General features: G+C 51.2%; 1 protein-coding gene and 1 long non-coding RNA gene across 5 annotated transcripts in view; one reads left to right on the forward strand and one right to left on the reverse strand.

The window, feature by feature from the left end:
* Window positions 770-26,231, forward strand: part of MLLT1 (MLLT1, super elongation complex subunit) — a 66,745-nt gene continuing 41,283 nt past the window's right edge. For both annotated transcript variants that reach the window (XM_021083992.1, XM_021083993.1), the window contains exons 1-3: window positions 770-978; window positions 10,257-10,437; window positions 16,917-16,999. In XM_021083992.1, the coding sequence (XP_020939651.1) occupies window positions 967-978; window positions 10,257-10,437; window positions 16,917-16,999 (276 nt within the window). In that variant the 5' untranslated portion in view covers window positions 770-966. The remainder of the gene's footprint in view (window positions 979-10,256; window positions 10,438-16,916; window positions 17,000-26,231) is intronic.
* Window positions 18,982-26,231, reverse strand: part of LOC110259353 — a 29,976-nt gene continuing 22,726 nt past the window's right edge. For 2 of the 3 annotated variants that reach the window (XR_002341682.1, XR_002341683.1), the window contains exons 3-4: window positions 20,792-20,892; window positions 18,982-19,542 (exon numbers count right to left, since the gene is read on the reverse strand). This is a non-coding gene — a long non-coding RNA (uncharacterized LOC110259353). The remainder of the gene's footprint in view (window positions 19,543-20,791; window positions 20,893-26,231) is intronic. The other variant, XR_002341684.1, reaches the window with a different exon arrangement.

Consider the following 26,231-nt stretch of genomic DNA (forward strand, 5'->3'; position numbering starts at 1 on the left):
AATGCCCAAGAGACAAGTGGCTTACAAGATCCAAAAAAGATGGGGCAATATGTTTAAGACCGATCTAAACACAGTTTACAAGTCGTGGTGAAAGCATGTCATAGTGGGGAAATTAAAGATGGGGTTTTGGACGGACCGGGATGATAAATCTCGTGGATAAAATGAGAGCCTCTTGTTTACGTAGCAGATTCTGATCTGTATCATTCAAATTAGCGTGAACTAGCATCACACTGTATCTTGATGGTCCCCATTTTATGGATGCAAATTGAGACTCAAGGGAAGAAGGGAGATGACCAGGTGGGCCATGATGTAGATCCAAGATTGGAAAATTAATCTGCAGTTCCAGAGACCAGGGTCATTCCATCACACAGTAGCAACACGTGGCCAGGAAACAAAATTGTCCCTGGAGATCCCTCCCCAGACCCCGAACCCTCCACCAAGGCTACCGCCGCCTGGGGAGGCTCGGCCCAGGAATGCTCCGGGCTCTAAGCAGCGCCCCCTGCGGGCCACAGTGCGCAGGCGCGGCGCGCCCGTCCCGCCCCCGCCCCCCTCCACGTGCGGCGCACACCTCGCGCTCCCCTCTGCGGGGCTCGCCTCGCGCCTCCCTCCCTGCCTCCTCCCGCCCCTCCGGTCCGGGTCTCCCATTGGCTGCGGGCTTCGTCCCTCCGACCGCGGCCCGGCAGGCCCCCGCCAGGCCGGAAGTCCCACCCCTCAAGAGGCCGTCCGCCCTGCCAATTGGCCCAGGAGCCTGTCTGTCGGGGCGGCGGGCCCGAGTCGGCGGCGGGGGCCCGCGGTCGGTGCGCGACCCGGGCTGGCGGTGGTTTCCGGTTCCGCGGGGCTGGCGGGCGGGCGGGCGGCCGGGAGCGGCGGCGGCGGCGCCTGACACACAATGAGGGCGGCGGGGAGGCGCTGAGCGGCGGCGGCGGCGAGCGACGCGGGGCCCGGGGGCGGGGCGGGGCGCCAGCCATGGACAATCAGGTGAGGAACGGCCGCGCAGCCCGCGCCGCCCGCCCGGCCCCCTCCCTCCCTCCCTCCCTCCCTTCCCCGCCCGCCTGGCCCGGCCCTCCTCGGTCCTGTCCTCCCCGCCCCCGCTCGGCGCCCGCCCGCCCTGCTTTGTGCGCGCCCACTGCTCCCCCGGCCTTTATGTGGGGCGGGGGCGCCCTTCCCCCACCTGCGACCCTCAGCGGGTCAAAGCGCCTCGGACTACCCTGGAAGCCCCGGTCTCCCGCTGCCCAGAGCCCCCTGGGACTGCCCTCGGAGCCCCGGTCCGTCCCAGATCCCCGTGGGACGTCCCTTGTGACCCCGCTTTAGCCCAGAACCCTTTGGGACGCTCTTCGGGACCCCGGCCTGGCCCACATCCCCCTGGGACGCCCCTTGTGATTCCATTCCGACCCGGAGTCCCCTGGGACCTCTCTTGGCACCCCCGCCCATTCTTGAATTCCCGCAGCCTCCCTCCCCGCAGGGGACCCTTCATTCCTCAGATCCGGTCAGTCCCCCGTTCCTCTCTGAACCTAGGGCTGGTTGGTGTCTCCTTCCTCCTCTGGACCCTTGGCCCCCGGTCCCCTCAAACTTCCTGAGCCCCCCAGCCTGCTGCCTCTTCTAATCATTCAGCCTTTGCTGGGGTTTGAGTCTCCCCAGAACTCCTGGGACCTTGATCTGCAGCCTCTTCCTTTCTTGAACCCAGGCCCACCCTAACCTGTCCTCTAGTCCTTTTTCAGGCCTGAGCCCTCTCTCCCCTCTGATCCTGCCCCTGTCTCAGCCTGAGCATCACTTTCTCCTCAGACCCTTTTCCCATCAGGAGCCAGGCCTGCATTGAACATCCCCCTTTTTGGACCTAGGCTTGCTTCTTCAGATCTTTGACTCACTCTGCTGCTTCAGGGTTTCAGGCCCTGGTCACTCTCCCTTGGACCCAAGGGGCTGTGTCTTCACCTTCAGATCTTCTCTGTGATCGGGCCCATGGGCCATTTCTGCTCTGACCTGGAGCTCTAACACCCTTGACACCAAATGCCTTACTTCTCTCAGCTTGAGCCTTCTTTGCCTCTGTGACTCTGATTTTTTTGCTTCCCTACTTTTTTCCCCACCAGTGTTGAGCTCCTTGATCTGTCTCCTCTGACCTCAGTTGTCCTCTCTTCACAGGCCCAGTCTCTTCAGAACCCCTGTTTCTCTTCTTAGGTTCAGGATCACCCCCTTCCTCCCACCATCCACCAGTTTGATGCTGTGGCATTGACCACTGCCCTTTCCCTCAGCACACCCCATTTCCCCTGCCTTCGCCAGCATCTTGGAGCCTCCACCAAGAACCTTGCTGCAAACCTTGGGTGTTCCCCAGCCTCCATAAACTCTCCCCACAGCCCCTCTCCCTTTGATCTGGAAAGCCAGAGCCAATCCTGGTAAAACCCAGGTCATTCTCCTCTCTGGTACCCAAGCCCCTTCGCCTCCTCAAGCCCAGGACCATTGGCTCATTTACCTCTTCATCCTTCCCTGCTGCCCCTGAAGCGGGGGCGCCAGGCCAGGAAAGTCGGTGTGGGGCTGTGGGGGTGGCAGCTGAAATCTCCGCCGTGAGCGTTAGTGAGGGCAGGTTGGGGCGTCCCTCGCTGCTGGCGCCACTCTGGCGGCCCTGTCTGGTGAGGCGCTGTGTGGCAGTCGGGGTGCAGGGGTTGAGGGTGGGGTGGGAGACCTCTCCCCTGCCCATCCTGGCCGCCTGAGATGGTGCAGGACCATTGAGGCCTGTGCTCATGGCACCCCCTCACCATGATTTCCCTTTAGCCTTGGTGCTCTACCTCTTTCTTGGGAAGAAGAAATGGTTTATGGCAGTGGAGTGGTGGATTTCTCCAGTGTGGTGTGTGACTTCATTTCCCCTGAAGGGACAGAGCTTGTCACCTCCAGTCTGTATTAAGAAACAAGACAAAATATACCCTCGCTGTCCACTTTTAGTGAAGCCTGCCCCTGGGAAAGTCTTGTTGGGCACCACACAGGTATTGAATGTAGCTCCCGCCACTCACCCCACTGCTGGTCCCTGGGAGAGATGTCAGGCCCAGGTATGTCCTTTCCCCTTGTGTATTGGGCCCTGGCTGGCTGGGCGGTTGTCATCTGTGCAAGTGGAGAGGTGGGGAGGGGCGGCCTTCCCGCTTTGTGATAGTCTGGGAGACAGCAGCCTTACTGGGGCAAACTGGTGAGCACCCTGGGCCCAAGAGAGCCGTCTTGCCACTGCCTGGTGTGGCAGGCGCTAGCGCTTGTGCTTATTTAAACTTGGGCGAACCAAAACACAAAAAAATCAGTTCTTCAGTCGCACCAGCCACATTTTAGTACCCAGGAACCGCCCCTGTTGAGGTGCTGGTCACCTCCTCTGGCAGTGCAGAAACACCTCCATCATGGCAGAAGGTGCTCCTGGACAGTGCTGGTCTGGCTCCTTGCACATGTATTTGCAAGTGAAAGTGGTCCCAAAGCCAAGTATGTGCCACCATGTAGTCTAATTTCCCATCCCCGCCTGTGTTCTCATGCAAATTTGGGAGAGGCCCAGGGCTCTGGCCCTTCCTCACAGGGACAGCAGCCTCTGGGGAGGCAGGAGAGAATGGTTTCTTTTATCCAAGTAGGTGAGCAGGCTGTAAGCAGTCCAGGATGACTTCTGGCAAGAGTGAAGCGCTTTGAATCCAGCAGGATCATGCATGGCCTTCTTTTCTCCCCCCCAGGTGCCCCAAACCCGTCACTGCCTCAGTGGGATGGGGAACGACAGGGCTTTCCCCCTCCCTGAGGCCCGCTTGCTTGGGGAGACTCTGATTCTCTTGACCTTCCTGTTTTATTCTCTAGAACTTTCAGGCTCAGCTGAGAAGGGGGATTCTGCCTTTTGCTCTGGACTCCCAACTTCTCAGCATCAAAGTCGTTCCTCCATGGTCAGAAAAAAGTCTTTCTGGTTCCCTTCACCCTGACCACACCCCCACCTATTTGACTCCCCCAGCCTCTAGTCTGTACTTGCACGAATATCATCTGTGGGATTTTTTTTTTTTTCCTTTTTTTTTAGGGGGGCAGGGATGATGTATTTTTGGGAAAACAGATCTTTGCTCCCTTAGGGGTCATGGCGGAGAGGTGTGTGATTTACCTCCAAGGGTGGTGGGGAGGGAATGGGCATGGTTACCGACTGAGCAGATGCGGGGAAAGATGGGAAAGGAGGCTGGGGAGGGAGCCTCTGGGGACAGGGGTTGCCTAGGGAGCTGGCAGTAATGTTGGCCTCTGGGAGGTCGTGTTCGCCACAGGAGTCTTCCCTTCACAGAAGCATCGGGCCTGGCACCTGGGGTGGGTGCCCAACACATCGAGCCACACAGTTGCTAACCCTTCAGAAGGCTCTCCCAAGTTTGGACTTGGGAACCGGTGACCATGCTCTGTTGTTCTGGAAGGGAGGTTTGTTTCTAGTGGTGAAGGCCCATTTTACAGATGTGGAAAATGCAGGCCCAGGAAGGCCCCTGAGGAGTTGAGGCCTGGGGGGATGCTTGGGGAGCACCCGGTCTTTCCCAGACCTCACACAGAGAACCTGGAACTGCGTCCTGTGCCGAGCACTAACGGGAGAGTGACGGTGACAGTGACCGGAGCCTCCCCACCCAGCTCTGAAGCTGTCACCTGGGAAGGTGACCTGCCAGGGTTTGAAGTTGTAAAGTACTCGAGAGCAGGGACCAGAGTCCTCCTCCCCTTCATGTCCATGGCAGTTTCTAACGCCAAGTTTTGCTCTTGGCTTCGCCAACAGTTTGTTAAATAAAAGCAACTAGAAATGATTCCCTTTGTCGCCAGGCCAGGTGATGGATATCTTGTCCCAGGCCTCACTGGCAGGCCGGTGAGGGTCAGGCTTCCCAGCACCCCGACAGCTCTGACAGTTGTGCGAGTATTTGCGCGTCGTCATGGAAGGTCTGCATGCTTATCTTTAGTGACCTCCCAGAGGTACATTCATTGAGCCCCTTGTTCTTTTGTCATTAACCTTGTGCCCTGGGTCAAGGGATGGGGCTGGATGGAGCTAGAAGAGGGTGCAGGGGCAGGCCACCCGTCCCTGAGGCTTAGAGGACCAGGGCCTCCTGTGGCCACTGTGACAGGTCCCTGCCTCCAGAGAGGAGTGGCTGGCAGGGAGGCCCTCTTTCCTGTCCTTCTCATGCCCTGATTCAGGGGCTGCTCCCAAGAACTCCTGGCTGGGTCTGGAGGGAGAGAGTTCTGGGAAGAGCATTTTCTTTGGGCTCGTGTGGCTGTCGCTCCAAGGGACCAGCTCATTTCCCTCTTTGTGGGCATGTGGACCAGGTTGCCAACGACCCCACTGAGGTCCAGTGGGACCTGGCAGCCCCAGTCTGGGCTTTGAGGAAGAAGACTTCCTAGCCTCTTCCTCCCTGAGGAAGGGAGGTTTGAGGGAATTAGTCACCAACTTCAGGCCTAATTACGCCACTTGGTAAAGTGTCAATTCCCAAAGGAAAGGGCATTTGTTGAAGAGAATTCCCACTGGAAGGTCTGGGGAAATCTTACAGATACTCTTCGTTGTTAAAGACCTGCCTTCTGGGGCCAGACTGAGGGCAGGGTTGGAGGGATGCGGGAAGCATTTGGGAAAGGAGGGCTGTGAGGCTGGAGGAGCTGTTGGCACCAGGCTGCCCCAGTCCACACCTGGAGGGATCCGTGCTCGGTCAGGGAGTGCTGGGGACGCTGCCCTTCGATTGCCTGGCTCGTAGGACTTAGGCTTCTGGCCCTTGGGTTCCAGCCGCCCACTGCCAGTTGGCCTGGAGAGAGGGCAGTGCTCAGCTGAGGCCCTCAGCCCAAGCTTAACTGTCCCCAGATGGCCCCTGGAGCCCTCCAGCCACTCCCTCTCCATCCTCCCTTGCAGGTCTTAGGGATGATTTCCCAGAAGTAAAATAGTTAACTCTTTCTGGGGCAGGCCTGGAATTGCTCCTTTGTCCTGGGCTTTTTTTGGGGGAGTGGGTGGCCGAGTGGACCCCAAGATGCTGGGACGTGCCAGTGACTGAGGCTGGGCCCTTGGAGCTGCCTCCAGCTCTCCACTCTGCAGGGTCTGCGAGTGCCTCCAGGCTGCCGGTGGGGCAGGTGAGATGCTTCTCTGTAGGCAGCCTGTTACTCCAGCCGGTGTGAACCTCTCTAGCCAGGCGCCCTTCCTGGGGAAATGGCTAACTGATCTGCTTCAGTCCAACCCTGCACTTGGTCTGGCCCCAAGGCAGGTCTGCTGGACGGGGAAGGAGTCCAGGTGGAGTAAGGAGGGAGGGGGCAGTGCCCTCGGAGCTGAAATTGGCTGAGCCATGTCATAAATTACTGTGACTCGACAAGTCGGAGTAGTTGGCCAGGGCTCAGCTTTGCGTGCTTCCAGTTCAGTGTAGCTTGAATGTCTTACTGAATCAGGGATTTCTAACATAGCGTCTCCAGATTTGTGTTATTCCACCATCTTTTCTTCTTAGAAGATCCCAGTACTGGGGGGAGACTTTCCTGAGTGCTCCGGCGTATGTGGTCATCGGCACCTGGGATCTGGGGGTGTTGAGGCCGAGTTGGCACCAGCCTCTGGGGCAGAGATACCTCCCTGGCAGAGCTTTGGGCATGGGCTGCCGGCTGCAGAGATTACCCATCGCGCTTCAGAACTTTCCTGTTTACTTTGGCCTCCGGAGCGTCTTTTTGGCGCTTCCATTTTCCCCCTCAGATGGAACTGTGGTCTTCCCTTCTTTCACAATCACTGCTCTGCCGCTTGCTCCGTGCCCTGGGTAGGAGCCCCACGTGATCAGAAATACCGGGAAGGCGGCCGAGGCTGGAGCAGGATTGTTACACTCCGGATTGGTGGACAGTAGACTCTGAGGGGACATCCCATCACCTTGGTGTTAGCTCTGTAAAGTCCCAGAAGTCGCTGGCCAGCGACATGTTGTGATTGTATGTATCTGGTTCCCCACCTGCAACCCTCCCCAAACCCTCAGTGCAGAAACAGTTCAAGAGAAAGGCTGTTTCTTAGCCACTCGTAAGTGAATGCGGTGATTATGGCCTATTCGAATCATGTAAATATCGTTGGGGTTTGTTTATCTTGAACGCTGTCCATAAGCAGCGCTCTGCGGATAGATGCTGGTGGTTGGTTGGAGCATGACTTGTTTATCCAGACATCCAGTCTTTTTCTCCAATTTTTGGTGGGATTTCTTCCCTCAGACGGGTCCATCTCCCCGCTCTGCCCTGCTGGCCACCATGGGCATCTCAGCCTCCCAGCCGCCCGGCTCTCCTGTCTCCCCTCCTCCACCCTTAGGTCCTCCCAATCCTCCCATCTCATTTCAGGCTCCTTTTCCAGCCACTCCCTCTTGTGCCTCCCAGCGGGCTTGTTTGTCTGTCTGTCCTTTCCGCCTTCAGCCTTGAGTGTACAGTTGCTGGGGTACTTTCACTCAGATGCTCTCTCCTCGACTCCATCATCTTTGTATAGTTGGCTGTTGTTTCTGTTGGGTCGCATACAAATACTCTCTCCGTATCCCCACTCCTCCTTCCAGTGGACTGGTCCTGGGGGTTCCTGCTCTTTTCCTGAAGAACCCCAAGGGGAATGTCACCCTGTGCCAGCATTGGGGAGCTCCTGCTGTGTTTTCACAGCTGACTCACTACCCACAGCCTCCTGCCAGCTCATCCATATATGTCAGGACCACCCTGTCCTTATCTGTCACTTAGGTCCTTCCTTCTCGGGGTGCACTGATCTGGGAAGCCCCTCTGGTTTAATCCAGTGTTGTTGATGCCTCGTGCAGCATGGTTCTAGAATAGAGTTAAAAGGACGGGTGGGAGGTGGCCCCGGGGAGTCAGCAGTATGTAGTCAGGAGCAGGCTGGGGATGAAGTGGCCCTGCCGAGTTGGTTGTGCATAGACTGCTGTGGGATCTGGTTGGTTTCCAGTGTGGTGATGGATCAGAAAGGGCCTGGTAGAGAGTGGCGCTTGAGTCAGGGCCAGTGGAATTTCAGTCAGCAGGGAAGTAAGTGTGTGTGGGGCACCCAGGCTGCAGGCTGGGAGTAAAGGTGGAGGTGTGGACATTCCTGGTGTGTATGGGGATGGCTGGTGTCCGATGGAACTGGGATGTGGGGGTTGTGTGTTTCCTGTGTGTTCTGAGTTCTCCGCCTCTAAGGCATGCCCCCCCCCCCGACTTAGCAGCAGCTTCTCTGCATGTGAGCGCAGATGCAGGTGCACGGGGGACTTCATCTGGGAAGCTTGCATGCCCTGCAACATGCTCTCTGACTTAGGGTGAAGAAAAGGTGGTAAACCTGGAGCATCCCAGACTTGAGGAAGCACAGGTGGGGCTGTGGAGGTGTGCTGAGGGAGTGGTGAGCCAGCAATGGGCTCTGGTTGCCCTGCTTCCTGGCAGTGACTGAGCAGCCAGAGGAGTGGCAGGAGGGCCGGGTCTCTATGGGCTTTCAGAGCCCAGAGAAGAGGCAGGGGGGCGGGGGAGACAGGAGGGATGGGGCCAGTCCCTGGGATGCACCCAGAATGCACCCAGGATGCACACGGTCATTTGGTGACAAAAAGGGAGGAAAGTGCAGGAGGAGGTTTCTGGTCCTGGTCCTGGGTTGATGTGCCCTGAGGAGGAGTTCCCTTAAGGAAGTGTGGGATCCAGGCCATTGCCGTTATCTCAGCACTTAGGCACAAGTGTCCACTTGGCCTCTGCCTTCTATGTAACATTCTTGGTTTGGATACTAGGTGTCGGGCTATGTCTGTGCAAAGTCTAGGGAGAATTTTATGGACCAGGGTGGATGTGGACAGTAGGTCCCTGTGGGTGGTTTTGGCTAGCATCACTGGTGGGAGGACTTTTAAGTGTCTTGGCTGCTTGTTTGGTGGGATGGGGCTTGTGTGAGTGACCTCACATCTCAAGGGAGCGGCAGACACGTGCCTGAGGAAGGAAACTGGGCCATGGGGGTTGCGGGTCCACCTGCACCTGTCCCCAGTTGGCTTCACACCTGCCCCCCATTCTCACTGTGAACCATCATTCTGTTTTTAAAATAAAGCCAGCATTGTGCAGGTGACTCAGGTGACCCCAGGGGACTCTTCTCCAGGAAGCATTCTGTGGGACAACAGAAAATGAAAACACTGTAATCAAAGACCGGGGTGGGTTGGCCGGCGTGGCAGGATGGCAGAGTGGCTAAGGGGTGAATCTTCCTACGGCCGAGCCACCTCACATGTGCCACTTAGCTCACTCTGGAGCCTTAGTTTCCTCAGTCATAGAACAAGGTACAGCCCACCCTCCGTATCTGTGGGTTCCCTGTCCACAGGGAAATTGAAAATATTTGGGAAAAAAAATTCCAGAAAGTCCCAAAAAGCAGCACTTGAATTTGTCATGCCCCAGCAACTATTTCCATAGCACTTATGAGTATCTGCAACTATTTTCCTAGCGCTTACGTTGTACAAGGTATTAGAAGTAATCTAGAGGTTGGAGTTCCTGTCCTGGCTCAGTGGTTAATGAATCTGACTAGGAACCACGAGGTTGCGGGTTCGATCCCTGGCCTTACTCAGTGGGTTAAGGATGCGGCGTTGCCGTGAGCTGTGGTGTAGGGCGCAGAAGCGACTTGGATCCTGCTTTGCTGTGGTGTAGGCTGGTGGCTACAGCTCCAATTAGATCTCTAGCCTGGGAACCTCCATGTGGCGCGGGTGCGGCCCTAGAAAAGGCAAAAAGACCAAAAAAAAAAAAAAAAAAGGGACCTAGAGGGGCTTTAAAGCATGCGGGAAGGTGTATGTGGTTCTGTGTAAGCACTGTGCCGTTTTATGGTGCCGTTTTATGTAAGAGACTTGAGCAGCCATGGATGTTAGTGTCCTTGGATCCTGGAACCAAAGGGCGGCATAATTGCACCACAGTCACACTTTCATATTCCAGGAGAGCTTGCTGAGGATTGCTGCTCCAGACAGGGAGCCATTCCCATGAGCCACTGTAGAGCACGTGGGACAAACCATTAGCAAGAGGATCTCTGATAGTGGAGAATGCTGAGAAAGAGCGCCATGGGGGTGGGGTGGGGTGGGTGCTTTCAGATGGGGTGGTGACAGAAGGCTTCCCTGAGGCAGTCAAGGCTCGACCTCAGTGACGGGAAGGAGTGGGCCATGGGCGGTGGAGGAGAGCATCCAAGGCAGAGGGAGCTGCAGGAGCCCAGCCCCTGGGGCAGGGTAGGGAGGAGACTCGGGGACCCCCGTGAGCTTGCTGGGGAGAAGAGACGTGGAAAGCCAGTCCATAGGCCTGGTCCGTGAGCCTGCAGCCCTTACTTGGGGCTCTGCACTGACCCCGTGCCTGCCTTTCTCTCTGTCCAGTGCACTGTCCAGGTCAAGTTAGAGCTGGGACACCGCGCCCAATTGCGCAAGAAGCCCACCACGGAGGGGTTCACGCACGACTGGATGGTGTTCGTCCGCGGCCCCGAGCAGTGCGATATCCAGCACTTCGTGGAGAAGGTGGTCTTCCGGCTGCACGACAGCTTCCCCAAGCCCAAGCGCGGTGAGTGCCCCAGGCCTGGCCCACACCCGGCCCTTCCCTCTCCCTTCCCTGTGAGATGCCGGCCTGCACCCTGGGGTATGCGGTGAGAGCTTGCGGGCCCTGCTCTGACCCTGCAAAGGGCCTCTGCCCTCCCTTCTGCTTCCCCTTCAGCCGTGGGCCTCATCATAGGGAAATCCTGGTGGAGCTGATGACTGTGTCTTGTGTCATTACCTAGACTCAGCCCCTGAGGAGCATCCAGAGGAGGGAGCCTGTGGTTGTGGGTGGGAGGGGCAACTTAATGCCCACCCCTGAGTAAGCAGGAAATCGCTTCCTGGGCCCATGTTTGATGAGACATGCCATTCCAAGAACCACCACGTGTGGGGCAAAAAGCAGAAAAGGCACTCACCTCGCTGCTGCCTTCCCTCCTGGCCTCACCCCTCAGCCTGCCGTCTATGAAGCACCAGGTTACCTGCAGCCTGGTGTCTGATGGGGCGAGACGAGAACTCGCTGGTGTGAGTGTGTGGGAGTAGAGGACGCTTCTCAGGGAATTTGATGGGGACTTTGGAGTGAAGTTGGAGGCTGTCTTGTGAGCCCTGTGGGACCAGGGCCCTGCCTGCTGGTTGCCCCCATGTGAAGCCGGGCATGTCACAGGGGTCCATGATATATTTCTTGAATGGATGTGTTGATAAAGCAGGGAAGGGCTTATTCCTGGAAAAGGGCTTCAGGGCTGGGAGAGCCACTGCCAGGCTACCAACCCCTTCACCCGTCCAGGCGGACAGGGACGGGGCCAAGTCATGAGAGAATGTGCACGGCCTGTGGTCCAAGCAGGAGCCCATCCCAGGACCCACTGGGGGCCTGTGCCAGTACGGGTCTTCCTGTCTAGTGGGGAAATGACCTAAGTTACAGAAATAGAAACTTCTGGCTCAGCAGGGAAGGCCACTGTTTTTTGGCTTGTGGAAGTTCCTGGGCCAAGAATTGAACCTGTGCCATAGCAGCAACCCGAGCCACTGCAGTGACAATAGCAGATCATTATCCCGCTATACCATCCTCCTTTCTAAGCGCTGCATTTTGCAGCATCTGTCCTTGTGACTTCGAATGAGGGAGCTGGCCTACCTTCAGTTCTCCACAGAAGGCTCCCTCACCCTTTGGGGCCCTCCGGCTGCCAGTCTGACTCGTAGTTTCTTTGCTCAGTTCACCTGTACAGCTTTGTCTTCTTAGCCTTTTTCTGTTTTCTCTCCTTAGCACCATCTTCCGACGTTGTATACATTACTTACTTATCTCGTCCATCTCGCCCTCCCCCGAAGTGAGGGATTTGTGTCTAGTGGTAGAGTTTACGCTGTGTCCCGGGTGCTGAAAGGCTAGAGTAGGTGCTTGCTGAATCCTTGTCTAGTGAATGAATGGATTCTTCAGCACCGTCAACTTTGGCCAAGGTCTCCTGACTGTCCACTTAGAAAGAGAAAGGCAGGAGCACCCCGTCTTTACTCGAACCTTACACCCCTCCTTCTGGGAGCTACACTTGACATTGTAAAGGTTGTTCTGCTCCAGGCCTGGAGATTAAGCCTAGAAGCTGGCAGCTGGCAAAGGGCACTGACTGTATTGACTGTTTCCACTCTTGGCCCAGTTGGGATCCTCTCTGAACTCTGGGCCACTCCAGGAAGAAGGCTCAAGGTCATGTCAGGGTCATATGGGCTCTTTATCTCAACCTTGGTTGAAGTTTGGCCCTGTTTACTTGGCTGCATGTTTGGCCCTTGGCTTTGTGAACACCCTTTGCTTCTCCTCCCACCCTTTCGTCATTTGTCTTCATCAAAGATGCTTCGTCTTTCCTCCATCCTCTGCAACACCTCGTTTATTCAGTGGAGTTTTTTCCCCCTTTGGATGTTTCATTCTGGTCTCTTCCACCCCTGATCAGAACTGGCTCCTCTCGAGGCTGCCTCTTTAGCCATCAGTCTGGGACTTTACTTTTCTCCTGGGGGGATTTACTGTCTTCTTACCCTATGTTTTGGTTTATCTTCCTGTTTTACTGGAGTCGTTCCTCAAGAAGTATCCCAAGAGATTAATTACTGAAGCAATTTCCTCAGAAAGGCGTGTGGGGAATAAACTCTGACTCCTGGTGTGTTTGAAGTATCATTCTTCTCTTCCCACACTTGAGGGGAAGGTTAGTTGGATATGGTGTCCTAGTTTGAGAATTACTCTCACTTAGAGCTTTGAAAGTGTTTCTTCACTCTCTTCTGGAAAGTCTGATTCTACTGGGTTCTCGTTCTGTTGTGGGTGGCCTGTCTTAGAATTATCCCCCGCCTCCCCCAGAAGGATTTAGATGTTTTAATGACATTGTTTCTGGGGTCTTTTTTGTTTGTTTCTTTATCATATTGGACATTGAGTGTCCTTTGTTTCAGCGTCAGACAGTTTTCTTCCATTTCTTGGGCAGTTTCTTTCCATCTGATTTCTGTTTTCTCTTTCTTAGGTTGTTCATTACATAACTTCTCTATGCTTTACTGTTTTCATCTGTAAAATGAGAACAAATTGCATCTGTTTCATAAGGTCGTTAGGAGGATTAAGTGAGTTAAATGTATAAAGTGCTGAGAATACTGCCTGGCGCATAGTAGGTGCTTTATAGATAGTAGCTACTGTTGACATTTATTAACCTGCTGATTTTTTTTTTGCATCTCTCACCCTTTTATTTTTTTCCTTTTTTAAAATTATAGTTGATTTACAATGTTCTGTCAATTTCTGCTGTACATCATCACCTTTTATTTTTTTATTTTTTATTTCTTTGTGTTTTGATTTTTCAGGGCAGTACCTGCGGCACATGGAAGCTCTCAGGTTAGGGGTTGACTCGGAGCTACAGCTGCTGGCCTACCCCACAGCCACAGCAACTCGGGATCCAAGCCACTTCTGTGACCTACACCATAGCTCATGGCAACGCTGGATCCTTAACCCACTGAGCAAGGCCAGGAAACAAACCTACATCCTCATGGATACTAGTTGTGTTAACCACTGAGCCACAATGGGAACTCCCATCATCACCCTTTAAAAAAATGTCTTTTTGCTCTACATTCTGGAAGATTTTCTTGGCTTTGTTTTTTGGTCTTTCCGTTGAATTAAAAAACTGTAAGTACTCTATTTGTAATATCTAAGAAGCCTTTCTTACTAGTTTTCCTTTTTAAAAGTATCTTGTTTTCGGAGTTACGCTCAGTTGTTAACAGAACCGACTAGTACCCATGAGGATGCGGGTTTGATCCCTGACCTCGCTCAGTAGGTTAAGGGCCTGGTGTTGCTGTGAGCTGTGGTGTAGGTTGCAGATGTGGCTTGGATCCCAAGTTGCTGTGGCTACAGCTACAGGTCCTATTGGACCCCTAGCCTGGGAACCTCCGTATGCCATGGGTGTGGCACTAAAAAGACCAAAAAAAATAAAAGAAGTTCCTGGTGTGGTGCAGTGGGTTAAGGATTCAGCTTTGCTGTAGCTGTGGCATAGGTCACAGCTGTGGCTCAAATTCAGTCCCTGGCTCAGGAACTTCCATACGTCGTGATTGTGGCCAAAAGAAAAGAAAAAAAAAGTATCTTATTTTCATTTGTTGGGCATGTCCTAGATCTGAGGACAGTGACTTTTTTATTTTTCCTTTTCCTCAAGTTCTCTTGTGGTCCCCAAAGTATTCCTGTTTCTTTGGCCTCTTTCCTCCAGGTGGGAGCTCCTACCAAGTGCTCTGTTTAGGTGGGGTGGGGCTGTTTGCCAGTGGGCTTCTGGTTAGCACGGTGGGCCCCCAATTTCCTGAATGAGGAGGGCTTGACTCGGGGTCCAGTTTTCATGCTGTGAGCTTTACCCTTTTCCAGACAGTTGACTCTCCTCTCGAGATGTAGAGCCATCTGGATTTCTTCCAGGAAACGAGAAGCTGCCTGTGCTGGGCTACGAGAGGATGGCGGGAGGGATCCCCAGGGCTGTTGTTTTAATTACAGCTTCTCTGTTTGCCTTTTTTTTTTTTTTTTTAATTACTGCTTTACTGAGCTATTAGTCCCACGTGATAAAGTTCACCCTTACTGTGCCCAGTGTGTTCATAAAGTTGTGCAACCATCACCACTCTTGTTCCAGAATGTTTCCATCAGCCCACGAAAGACCCCTTGCCACCGTTAGTCGCTCTCCCTTCCTCCCTTCTCCTCTCCCAGCCCCAGCCTCCATGGGGCACCTGCCTGCCTTGTGGTGCCTGTGCCACATTCTGGGCTGCAGCTTCTTCTTATTTCCTTGCCCAGCATGCTCTCACCAGCTTTCTGCCTTCTAGAAATTTCTTGACTTCTCACATCACCTCCCTCCCACTGTGTCTTTCAGCTTTATTTTGTATCATATTGGCCTCACTTTGCTTTCTGAGGGCCCTCAGGTAGGCTGGCGGGATGGTGCATGTGCTGGTCTCCTTTGTCTGGAAGCCTGTGTTCTGCCCCCTCCCCCACGCCATCTCTGACAGGTCGAGATGTGTTTCAGCCCCAGAGTGCCCATTGTGTGATAGGCCTTTGGAGAGAGATTGAGAAACACGCAGTAGGGTCCATTTCCTGAAGGGGTTTGTAAATTTCAAGAACAGATGTGACACATGTGCTTGGGAAGATAACTGCCCTCAGCAGAAGTAGGTGACCTGGAGGCCAGAGGCCTAGGGAAGCCAGGTCTGTCCTTGCTGGAGGGGGCCCTGATGTGGGCCCCCTGGGTTGCGGGGGAGGAGATGGGCACAGGGGTAGAGCGTGCAGCCAAGTCCTCGGTCCCCCCTTGCCTGTGCCTCTCACTCGTCCCTCTTCCGTTGGCAGATGAGAACAGGCTGCCCTTATGCTCTGCTTCCACTCCTCTTCTTGGATGCAGATTAGTTCAGCCAGTATTCAGGTGCCTGGCCCAGGGCTGACACAGCAGGTAGGGCAGACTGCAGGCACTCACATCGGTGGGTTGGGCAAAGTGTTTACGCAGTCAGAGAGGCCCCCTTCTCTCATTCTGCTCAGAGAGGATCGAGAGACGGGTTGGGGATCTGGCATTGTCACTGTTATAGCTTTGTTACTGCTATGGTACACATTCAATCCCTGGCCCAAGAACTTCCGCATACTGCAGGTACAGCCAAAAAAAAAAAAAAAAAAAAGTCATGTTTAATAATGTGCCGTGTACTGTTTTCTAGCAATTTCTGGCCCACTTAAGAATTAGAGTACATGGGCTTCCTGTCATGGCTCAGTGGAAACAAATCCGACTAGGAACCATGAGATTGCGGGTTCAATCCCTGGCCTTGTTCAGTGGGTTAAGGATCCAGCCTTGTCGTGAGCTGTGGTGTAGGTCACAGATGCGGCTCGAATCCCGTGTTGCCGTGGCTGTGGTGTAGGCTGAAGGCTATAGCTCCGACTGGACCCCTAGCCTGGGAACCTCCATATGCCGTGGGAGTGGCCCAGGAAATGGTAAAAAAGACAAAAAAAAAAGAATCAGTACAGACATATGTGTATAAAGGTTTTAACAGTTGGCAGGATTTTTTTCCTCACTCCCAGTAGTGGTTGCTTTTGGAGAGGGAGGGGTGGAGGACAAGGGGGATTTGATCTGTACTGTTTTTTTTTTTTTTTTGCTTTTTAGGGCCACACCCAGCATGTGGAAGGAAGTTCCCAGGCTAGGGGTCAAATCGGAGCTAGAGCTGCCAGCCTACGCCACAGCCACAGCAATGCCAGATTCTTAACCCACTGAGCAAAGCCAGGGATCCAACCCGCATCCTCATGGATACTAGGCAGGCTCGTTACCACTGAGCCACAACAGGAACTTCCAGTCTGCACTGTTATGACTTTTTTCTTAAAAGTGGGAGAACATTTTCACGTTACTTGCATAATAACAGCCACATGTCAAAACATTGACAATTCATCCTGGAGGGTGAGATTGTGGGAGATTATTTTACTTGTACTTCACTGTTTACTAGTCTCTTTCCCTTCCTTCCTCCCTCATCTCTTTTTCTCCCTCCCTCCCTTTCTTCCTTCCATCCATCCATCCATATTCAGGGTTAATGAGTCTCTATTCTCGTCACCCTGGAAATGCTTTTTTTTAGGTGCTAAAGGCGAGTCCCAGCTGAGAGCAGGGCATCTAAGTCTACTGGCCTCCAAGTTCCTGGCCTAAGCTGGCCTCAGTTGAGGTGTTTGGTGGGTGATGGAAGGAAGTGGACACAGCAGAGCAGAGTGCCCTGCTGGGAGACCAGGGTGCCCCAAGCTTGAAACTGAGCTGCACTCGCTGCACTGAGTTGGTTGAATTTGTGGGACCCGTGGCCAGCTCTGGCTGCTTTGCCTTAGCTGGGGCTGTTCCCCTTCCCGCTCTCCCACCATGGCGTGGTGGGGTCATCTTTCTTCTGCTCCGTTCCTCCTGTCCCCCATGACCCCATCAATGTGGAGTGGGGCATGGGGTTTCCCCTCCCAGGGGAGCTGGCCTCCTGGAAGCCCTGCTGAGCCCAGACAGGAGGTGCAGGGCATGTGCTTACTGTTGTCAGTAGCTGATGGTGCTTTCCCTTTCTTTTCAGTGTGCAAGGAGCCCCCCTACAAGGTGGAGGAGTCGGGTTATGCTGGCTTCATCATGCCCATTGAGGTGTACTTTAAAAACAAGGTAGGATCCCGGGTAGCAGCAGGGTGGACACACAGCTCTCACAAGGGCTGTGGGACAGCGGTGCCGGGGTGATGGGTTGGGAGTTGGCACCTGTCTGTAGCAAAGACTCCTTGTCATTGGTACTCCTGTGGGCCTAGCAGTGAGGCTGTGGCGGTGGCTGGGGGAGTGCCGGGCTAGGCCTTGTCCGTGGTCCTGAGAGTGGTCCCCGATTCAGCTGCTACCTGCCGCAGCAGGGCCGCAGTCTGTGGACAGTCCTAGAGGGGTGGTCACCTTGAGGGGGGAGAGGAGAAATCTGTACGTCACCTCAGCATCCAGCAGAGGCTGGATGCATCTTTTGAACAGAAGCTTTGCTGACCTTGGGGGAGTGTTCAGTGTTGCTGAACGAGAAAAGCAGGTTTTACATCTATTATTTATAGGAAAAATGAATTATATACCTGAAAGGCATTAACAAAGGTATTTTGGGTGGTAGGGTCACCAGGGGTCTATTTTATTCGTTTCCATATGTATTCTCCATAAACATTTACAATAAAGGTGATAGAAATAGTCTTCGTCCTTTCATGCTGTTATAACAAAATCCCACAGGCTGGGCAGCTCACAATAGAAATTGTTTGCTCAGAGTTTTGGGGACTGGAAGTCCAGATCAGGTTCTGGTGAGGCCAGGTGAGGGCCAACTTTGTGGTCACCGACTTTCTGGCTGTGCCCTCATGTGGTGGAAGCGGCCAGTCTCCGTGGACTCCCTCTTTGTGGAAGTGCTAATCCCATTCCTGAGGGTGCTGTTCTCATGCCCTAAGTGCCTCCCAGCACCGTCAACACAGGAACTAGCGTGGACACAGTCAGACCATAGCTTTCTTTTAAGCCCAATTACTAACATCAAACAATTGTCCTCCTGGCATTCTGCCTCTGCTGCTTCTCAGGGTGCTTCCAGGAGGCCAGTGATGACCTCTCCTGGCTCCATATGGCTTGGATGGGTGCTTCTCTGCAAGTCCACGTAGACTGGCTGCGGGCAGCTCTGCTGTCTTTCAGAAAGGACACCTCCCCGAGAGGCCCTAGGGTGCCACCGCTCACTTAATGAGTTCCTTATTTATGCCTGGGCTCTGAGAACCCAGCAAGGGCCTCTGGGGGTGGAGCTCAGGTGTGTGGGCCCCCTGGTTGGTGGATGACATTTCAGCAGGTGTGGCTCAGTGGGATTTGGCTGCAGGGCTTGCTGGGTCATCCCAAAACTTTCCTGGCATAGAAGCCGCAGAGTCTGCTGCTGAGAGGGGGCGAGCATGTGGAGACGGGGAGCCAGTGGGGGGCGAGTCCCCAGCAGGCGTGCACCCGCCTCTCCTGCTCCCGTGGGAGGCTGTGTAAATTGTGATTGCAGCCCCTTGGCAGCTGGGGAGACAGAGTCCATCTGGAGGAAGCTCTCAGCTGCGGGTGCGTGGGTGTCTGCTTCGGGGTGGGGTGGGGGCAGCACTGGGGCCCGTTCTCAGGACAAGTGTGCTGCATCCTGTTATTGGAATCCTCAGTTCCCGGTGGTGGTGCTTATTACTCAGGACGAGCCCCGGAGAACGGTGCTCACCCCCATCTCGATGAAGGAGTGTCTGGCTGCCTGGTCCTGTGGCCAGGGCTGCACAGTGACAGGCAGAGCTCGGGTTCCAACCAGCAGCATGTGTATTCACGTGCGTACCCATGGCTTCAACACCCTTGACAGGCATGACCCAGAACGACAGCCATTCCTGAATTCTGGTGTTTGCCTACTTCTGGGTAACAGTGACAGTGTTGTTTCGTGTATCACATTCTTCTGCAAATGTTGTCTAAGTAAATGTGGGCCTGTAGAGGTTTGTAAAGGTCAGATGGGGGTGCAAAAGTGAGTACGGGATTTTTGCAAAGGCAGCTTCTGCAGGCGTTGGGGTACTATTAGAACAGGGCCGTCGTGAGTGTGCCTGCTGGTAACTTCCACCCTGATGTCGCAAGGGCCGTGGTGGGTTTTAGCCTCTCCTTACTGCTCCGCTGCCGGTGAGCTGAGCTGATGTTTGCTGTGGTGAGAAAGGGAAGCAGCTGTGGACTTGCCACTTCTCTGGGGCCCAAAGGATGGGTTCCTGGTCGAATCTGCCTCTCACGCTGTTGGGAAGATGGGGAGAGATGGAAGGTAAAGCACGTGGCCTGGTACCTGGCACATAGTAGGTGCTTCATCCATGTGGTGTCACTGCTGAGGCGGTGTAGCCTTGGCCCAGTTGGCCTGGGTGAGTGGGGCGCATGCAGCACGCAGCCTCTGAGGCCTTCGGGCCCAAGGAGTTGAGGATCCAGAGATGGAGGAAGATGCTGCTTGGCCTCTGGACAGTGGGTAGATCTGCACCCAGAGCAGAAGGGATGCTGTCTCAGACATGAGGCATTTGTTGTGTGAGCGTGAGGCATTTCAGCCACACTGACCGCAGGTGTGGCCTCACTGTAAAATGAAGAAATTCTCTTCTTCATGATGTTTGGTGCAAGAACTTATCCAAGGCTACATTTCATTTGACTTGCGAGTAGGATGTTCTTTTACAGATAAACCGCTCCTTTCCCTAAGGGAAAAAAAGCAGGTTGAGGGTGCGTTGGTCTGATTGTAAAAGCAACCTCTGCCTGTCATCGAGTGGTTCCTACTCATACCACTTCCGTCCTTCCCAACACCGTGCCTCCTGCTCTGAGTCTCCAGACATGCTGGAGTGGTCAACAGTTCAATGCACTTCTGACATAGGCTGCTCGAATAGGGCTCAGGTGCACAGGGCTGTCCTCAGCTCAGACAACAGTCACAATCTGTACCTCCTTTGCTCCTGATGGACTGGTTCTAACTTGGGGTTCCCACAACCTCCTCAGGTGCCCTGATATGCTAGGACAGCTCACAAAACTGATGACCATTTTTTTCCTGTTACCAGTTTAGTGTCAGGAATACAATTTAGGAATAGCCAGGTGGGAGAGATATGAGGTGCCGAGTTTCTGTGGCCTCTTCTTCCACACACCGCCTTCCCAGGACTTCCGTGCTCACCTGCCCTAAAGCTCCCCCAACCCCGTGTTTGGGGGTTTTGCTTTGTTATGTAGGCATGATTCAGTCATTGGCCATTGCTTTTTCTTTTTCTTTTCTCATCTTTTTTTTTTTTTTGCTTTTTAGGGTCACACTCGCAGCATATGGAGGTTCCCAGGCTAGGGGTCGAATCGGAGCTATAGCTGCCAACCTACACCACAGCCACAGCAACGCTGGATCCTTAACCCTCTGAGCAAGGCCAGGGATCAAACCCACATCCTCATGGTTCCTAGTTGGATTCATTTCTGCTGCGCCACGACGGGAACTCCAGCCTTTGCTGATCAACAAAGTCTCCAGCCCTCCCCCTCCCCTGAGGTTGGAGGTTAAGAGTGGGGATGAAAGTTCCGAGCTTCCTATCAAGACTTTGGTCTTTCTGGGGACCATTCCCATCCTGAGGCCACCTAGAGGCTCACCATGAGCTGCCTTGTTAGAACAAAAGATGAGTCTGTCACCCCCATTGCTCAGGAAATGCCAAGGCCAGGAACTGGGGACAAAAGCCAAGTATCTTTCTGTGATAGCACAATTGTAAAATAAAATTTTTATTGAGGTGAAGGAATATGTACAATTAGACATTTTAAAGTGTACAATTCAGTGGCATTTGGTGCATTCATAATGTTATGCAGCCACTGCCTCTCTAGTTTCAAGTTTTTCTTCTCCCCATTTCTCCCGGCCCCCCCATCTTTTGGCAACCTCTGTCTGTATATTTGCCTGTTCTGGACATTTCATATAAAAGGAGTCATATAACATGTGACCTTCTATGTCTGGCTTCTTTCAGCGTAATGTTTTCAAGGTTCATCCAAGTCACAGCATGTGTCATGCTTGATTCCTTTTTATGGCTGCATGATCTTTTCCACTGTATGGAGATAAACACACACACACATACAGTTGATTCTTGATACTCAAGATAGGTAAGTTCTGGGAGTTCCCGTCGTGGCGCAGTGGTTAACGAATCCGACTAGGAACCATGAGGTTGCGGGTTCGGTCCCTGCCCTTGCTCAGTGGGTTAACGATCCGGCGTTGCCGTGAGCTGTGGTGTAGGTTGCAGACGCGGCTCGGATCCCGCGTTGCTGTGGCTCTGGCGTAGGCTGGTGGCTACAGCTCCGATTAGACCCCTAGCCTGGGAACCTCCATATGCCGCAGGAGCGGCCCAAGAAATAGCAACAACAACAACAACAGCAAAAGACAAAAGACAAAAAAAAAAAAAAAAAAAAAAGATAGGTAAGTTCTGTCAAGTCACCACAAACATTGAATTAGTGCAAACCGAACCATTGTTACAAGGAGGCTAAAGGGTTAAGTTCCTGTGAACCTCTGGTCACATTTTTGTCAACTGATTCATGACTTTGTTTTATGGGTCCTTCTGTTTGAAGGCTCCATATTTATTGTACATCATTGCTTCATTAACATTGAACTCACAGCCAATGCTTATCTAATAGACATGTTTTCTTTGTAAGGTACATCACACCCTTCCTGGGCTTAGGGACCCTAGACAGCACTTCAGCACCATGCTTAGGGCCATTTCAGATAGCAAAAGCACAGAAAGTTGGTTAAAAATGGCACTAAACACACCGTGAGAAGGATGCTTGTTTAGTGTGAGGACTGTTTAATGTGCCACAGCAGCTGGGCATGAGAGTGTCGGCAACAGGGTGCATGTCTGTGAATGGATGGGAAAGCGAGTACTGACTGGGGTTTTGTAAGTATACTTTAGTGAGTAGATGAATGTGGAAACATGGAATGCAAGAATAGGGAAGATCCACTGTACCAGTTTGTGTATCCCTACATCTTTTGGTAGACATCTGGGCTGTTTCTGCCTACTTGCTGCTGTGAATCATGCTGCTCTGCGCATGCGTGGATGCAGGCACGATTGAGTTCCAGTGTTCAGTTCTTTGGGGCTAAAAGCCTAGGAGTGGGATTCCTGGGTCTTGTGGTAACTCTGTTGAAGTGAGGAACTGCCAAACTGTTCTCTATATTGGCTGCACCATCGTATAGCCCCACCAGCAATGTATGAATGTTCTTATTCTCCCCCATCCTCCTTGGTGCTTGTTATTTTCCTTTTTTTTTTTTTTCGTTGAGGGTGTGAAGTGGTTTCACATTGAAGTTTTGATTTGCATTTCCTCAGTGACCAATGATGTTGAACATCTTCTTACATGCTGTTGGCTATTTATATATCTTTATTGGAGAAATGGCTGAATGTATCTTTTGTCCATTTATTTGTTTTATTTTTGGATTGTAAGAAAGAGTTTTTTTTTTTTTTTTTTTTTTTTTTTTTAAATGTATTCTGGGTAATAAACTTTTACTAGATGTGTGACCTGCAAATATTTTCTCTCATTCTATGGGTTGTTTTAATCACGTTCTGATAATGTCCTTTGACATTTTACAGTGATTTTTTTTTTCTTTTTTCTTTTCTTTTTGGTCTTCTTAGGGCCGCACCCAAGGCATATGGAAGTTCCCAGGCTAGCGGTTGAATTGGAGCTACAGATGCTGGCCTACACCATAGCCACAGCAACACTGGATCTGAGCTGTGACTGCAACCTACACTACAGCCCACAGCAATGCCCTTAACCCACTGATCAAGGCCAGGAGTTGAATCCGAGTCCTCAGTGTCCTCATGGATTCTAGTCAGTCCGGATTCGTTACTGCTGAGCCACAATAGGAACTGCATTTTTATGACTTTTGTGAAGTTCAGTGTATCTGCTTTTTCCCTTCTCTTACAGTTTTGGTGCCAAATTTGACTCCATTGCCAAATCTGAGGTCATATAGATTTACCCCTATGTTTACCTGTACTAATTTTATGATTTTTTTCCTTATATTTAGATAGTTGATCCATTTTGGGTTAATTTTGTTGTTGTTGTTTTTTGTTTTGGCTGTGCCTACAGCATGCTAAAGTTCCCAGGCCAGCATCCTTAACTGCTAGGCCACCAGGGAACTTCTCGAGTTCATTTCTGTATGAGGAATAATTAGGTAGGGTCTTACTTCACTCTTTTGCATCTGATTGTTTGGTTGTCTCAGCACTATTTGTTGAAGAGACTGTTCTTTCCCCATTGAGTGGCTTTAGCACCTTTTTTGCAAATGAGTTGGAACAGATGTTTGGTTTATTTCTGGATTCTAGTTCTGTTCCATTGGTCTTTATGTCTTTTTTTTTTTTTTTTTTTTTTTTTTTTTCGCTGCACCTGCGGCATGTGGAAAATCCTGGGCCAGGGATCGAATCTGAGCTGAAGCTTCCACCTATGCCACAATTGTGGCAATGCTGGATCCTTAACCCACTGAGCTGGGCTGGAGATCAAACCTGTGCCTCAGCGGCGGCCTGAACCACTGCAAAGACAATGGTGGGTCCTTAACATGCTGCTCCACAGCAGGAATTCCATATCAGTTTTTATACTAATACCATATTGACTTTTTTTGCTTTTTTTTTTTTTTTTTTTTTGGCTTTTTAGGGCCACGCCTGTGGCATATGGAGGTTCCCAGGCTAGGGGTTGAATCAGAGCTGTAGCCACTGGCCTACACCACAGCCACAGCAACACCAGATCACAGCCATGCCTATGATCATGGCAATGCCGGATCCTTAACCCACTGAACAAGGCCAAGGATCGAACCTACAATGTCCTGGTGCCCAGTCGGATTCGTTTCCGCTGCACCACGACGGGAACTCCATGTTTTGATTACTGTAGTTTTGTAGGAAGTTTTGAAATCAGGATGTATGAGTCTTCTAACTTTGTGGGAGTTTTTGTTTTCTTTTATTTTTTTATTAAAATACAGTTGATTTTAAAAATATAGAATGCGTCACAAATTTGCATGTCATCTTTGTACTAGGGCCATGCCATGCTAATCTTCTCTGTATCATTCCAATTTTAGTATATGTGCTGCTAAATCGAGCACTTGTGTTTGTTTATATTTTAATACAGTTTTTTGGTTATTATTGGCCTCTTGGGATTACGTATGAATTTGACATTTAGCTTTTCCTTTTTTGCAGTAAAAGCCACTGGAATTTTGATAAGGATTGCACTGAATCTGTAAATACATTGACAACATTACCACCTTAACAATATTAAAGTCTTCCAATCCATGAACATGGAATGTCTTTCCATTGAATTAGGTCTTCTTTAATTTGTTTCAAAAATGTTTTGTAGTTTTCAGTGTTTAAGTCTTTTACTTTATTGGTTAATTTATTCCTAGATATATTATTCTGTTGTATGCTACTATAAATTCAATTTCCTTAACTTCCTTTTGGGATGTTCATTGCTGGTATTTAGAAACATAACTGATTTTTTATACTCTGCAGCTTTACTGAGTCTCCTTGTTTATCTCTAGAAATTTTTTGTGGCTTCTTTGGGATTTTCTGCATAAAAAATAACATCTGCAAATGGAGATAATTTTACTTTTTTCTGCTCAATTTGGATGTCGTTTTTCTCTCCTTTTTTCCTTGCCTCGTTGCTCTGGTTAGGACTTCAGTACAGTGCTGAATAGTAATGATAAGAGTGTTTTTTTTTTAAAAGGCTGAACCCACAGCATATGGAAGTTCCCAGCCTAGGGGTCGAATTGGAGCTGCAGCTGCTGGCCTATGCCACAGACACAGTAACACCAGATCCGAGTGGCGTCTACAAACTATCCCATACTCATGGATCCTTAACCCCACTGAGTGAGGCCAGGGATTGAACCTGCATCCTCATGCATACTAGTCGGGTTTGCTACCACTGAGCCACAATGGGAACTCCCAAAGTGGTCTTTCTTACCTTGTTCTTGATCTCAGAAGGAAAATGTTCCAATTTTTTTTCACCATCGAGTATGATGTTAGCGGTGGATTTCTCATAAATGCCTTTTATCAGGTTAAGGAAGTCCCCTTTTTTTTCCTGGTTTACTGAGTGTTTTTATGAAAGGGTGATACAATTTTCCAAACACTTTTCTGCCTCTCTTAAGATAATCATGTGAGTTTTTCCTCTTTATTTTATTAATGTGGTATATTGCACTGATTGAACCATCCTTGTGTTCCTGGGATAAATCCCACTTGGTTGTGTATAAAATGCTTTTGGATTCGGCTTACAAGGTTTGTGTGTGTGTGTGTGTGTGTGTGTGTGTGTGTGTGTGTGTGTGTGTGTGTGTTTTATATAAGGAATATTGGTCTGTAGTTTCCTTGTGGTATTTTTGTCTGGCTTTGGTGTCAGGGTAATACTGGCTTCATAGAATGTGTTAGGATGTATTCCTTCCTCTTTTATTTTTGGAAGAGTTCGAGTAGAATTGGCATTAATTCTTTGAATGTTTGGTAGAGTTTAGCAGTGAAACTCTGGTTCTGGACTTTTCCCTAATGCCTTATGGCATTGAGCAGATTTTTATATACTTAATTGACTTTCTATCTTCTTTGATGCGTTGTCTGTTCAAAGCCTCTAACCATTTTTTAAAAGTTGGGACATCTCTTATTATTGACTTTGAAATAGTTTTCTGTGTTTCTGGATATCAGTCCTTTATTAAACCTTCATTTTGCAGGTATTTTCCTCATCTGTGGCTTATCTTCTCAATCTCCTAATCTCTTAGTGCCCTGCAAAGAGCAGAAGTTCTTGATTTTGATCAAATTCAGTTTGATTTTGTCATTTGTGGTTTACGGTGTATCTATGTCTGTAACATATTTATCATTTTAGCTATTTTTAAATGTATAATTCAGTGGCATTAAGAATAGGCACAATGAAGAGTTCCTGCTGTGGTGCAGTGGGTTAAGAATCTGACTGCAAGAGTTCCTGTTGTGGCTCAGTGGTACGAACCTAACTAGTATTCATGAGGACCCAGGTTCAATCTCTGGCCCCACTCAGTGTGTTAAGGATCTGGCATTGTCGTGAACTGTGGTTTAGGTTGCAGCCTTGTCTCAGATCCTGTGTTACTGTGGCTGTGGCTTAGGCCAGCAGCTGTAGTCCCGATTAGACCCCTAGCCTGGGTATTTTCATATGCTGGCAAGTGTGGCCTTAAAAAAAAAAAAAAAGAAAAAAAGAATGACTGCAGTGGCTCAGGTTGCTGCTGAGGTGTGGGTTCAATCCCCAGCCTGGTGCAGTGGGTTAGAGAATTCAGTGTTGGGAGTTCCCATTGTGGCTCAGTGGTAATGAACTTGACTTGTATCCATGAGGACTCAAGTTTGATCCCTGCCCTTGCTCAGTGGATTGAGGATCTGGAATTGCCATGAACTTTGGTGCAGATTGCAGACGCAGTTTGGAT

The sequence above is a fragment of the Sus scrofa genome, chromosome 2 (assembly GCF_000003025.6).
Source record: "Sus scrofa isolate TJ Tabasco breed Duroc chromosome 2, Sscrofa11.1, whole genome shotgun sequence".
Classification (NCBI taxonomy): domain Eukaryota; kingdom Metazoa; phylum Chordata; class Mammalia; order Artiodactyla; family Suidae; genus Sus; species Sus scrofa.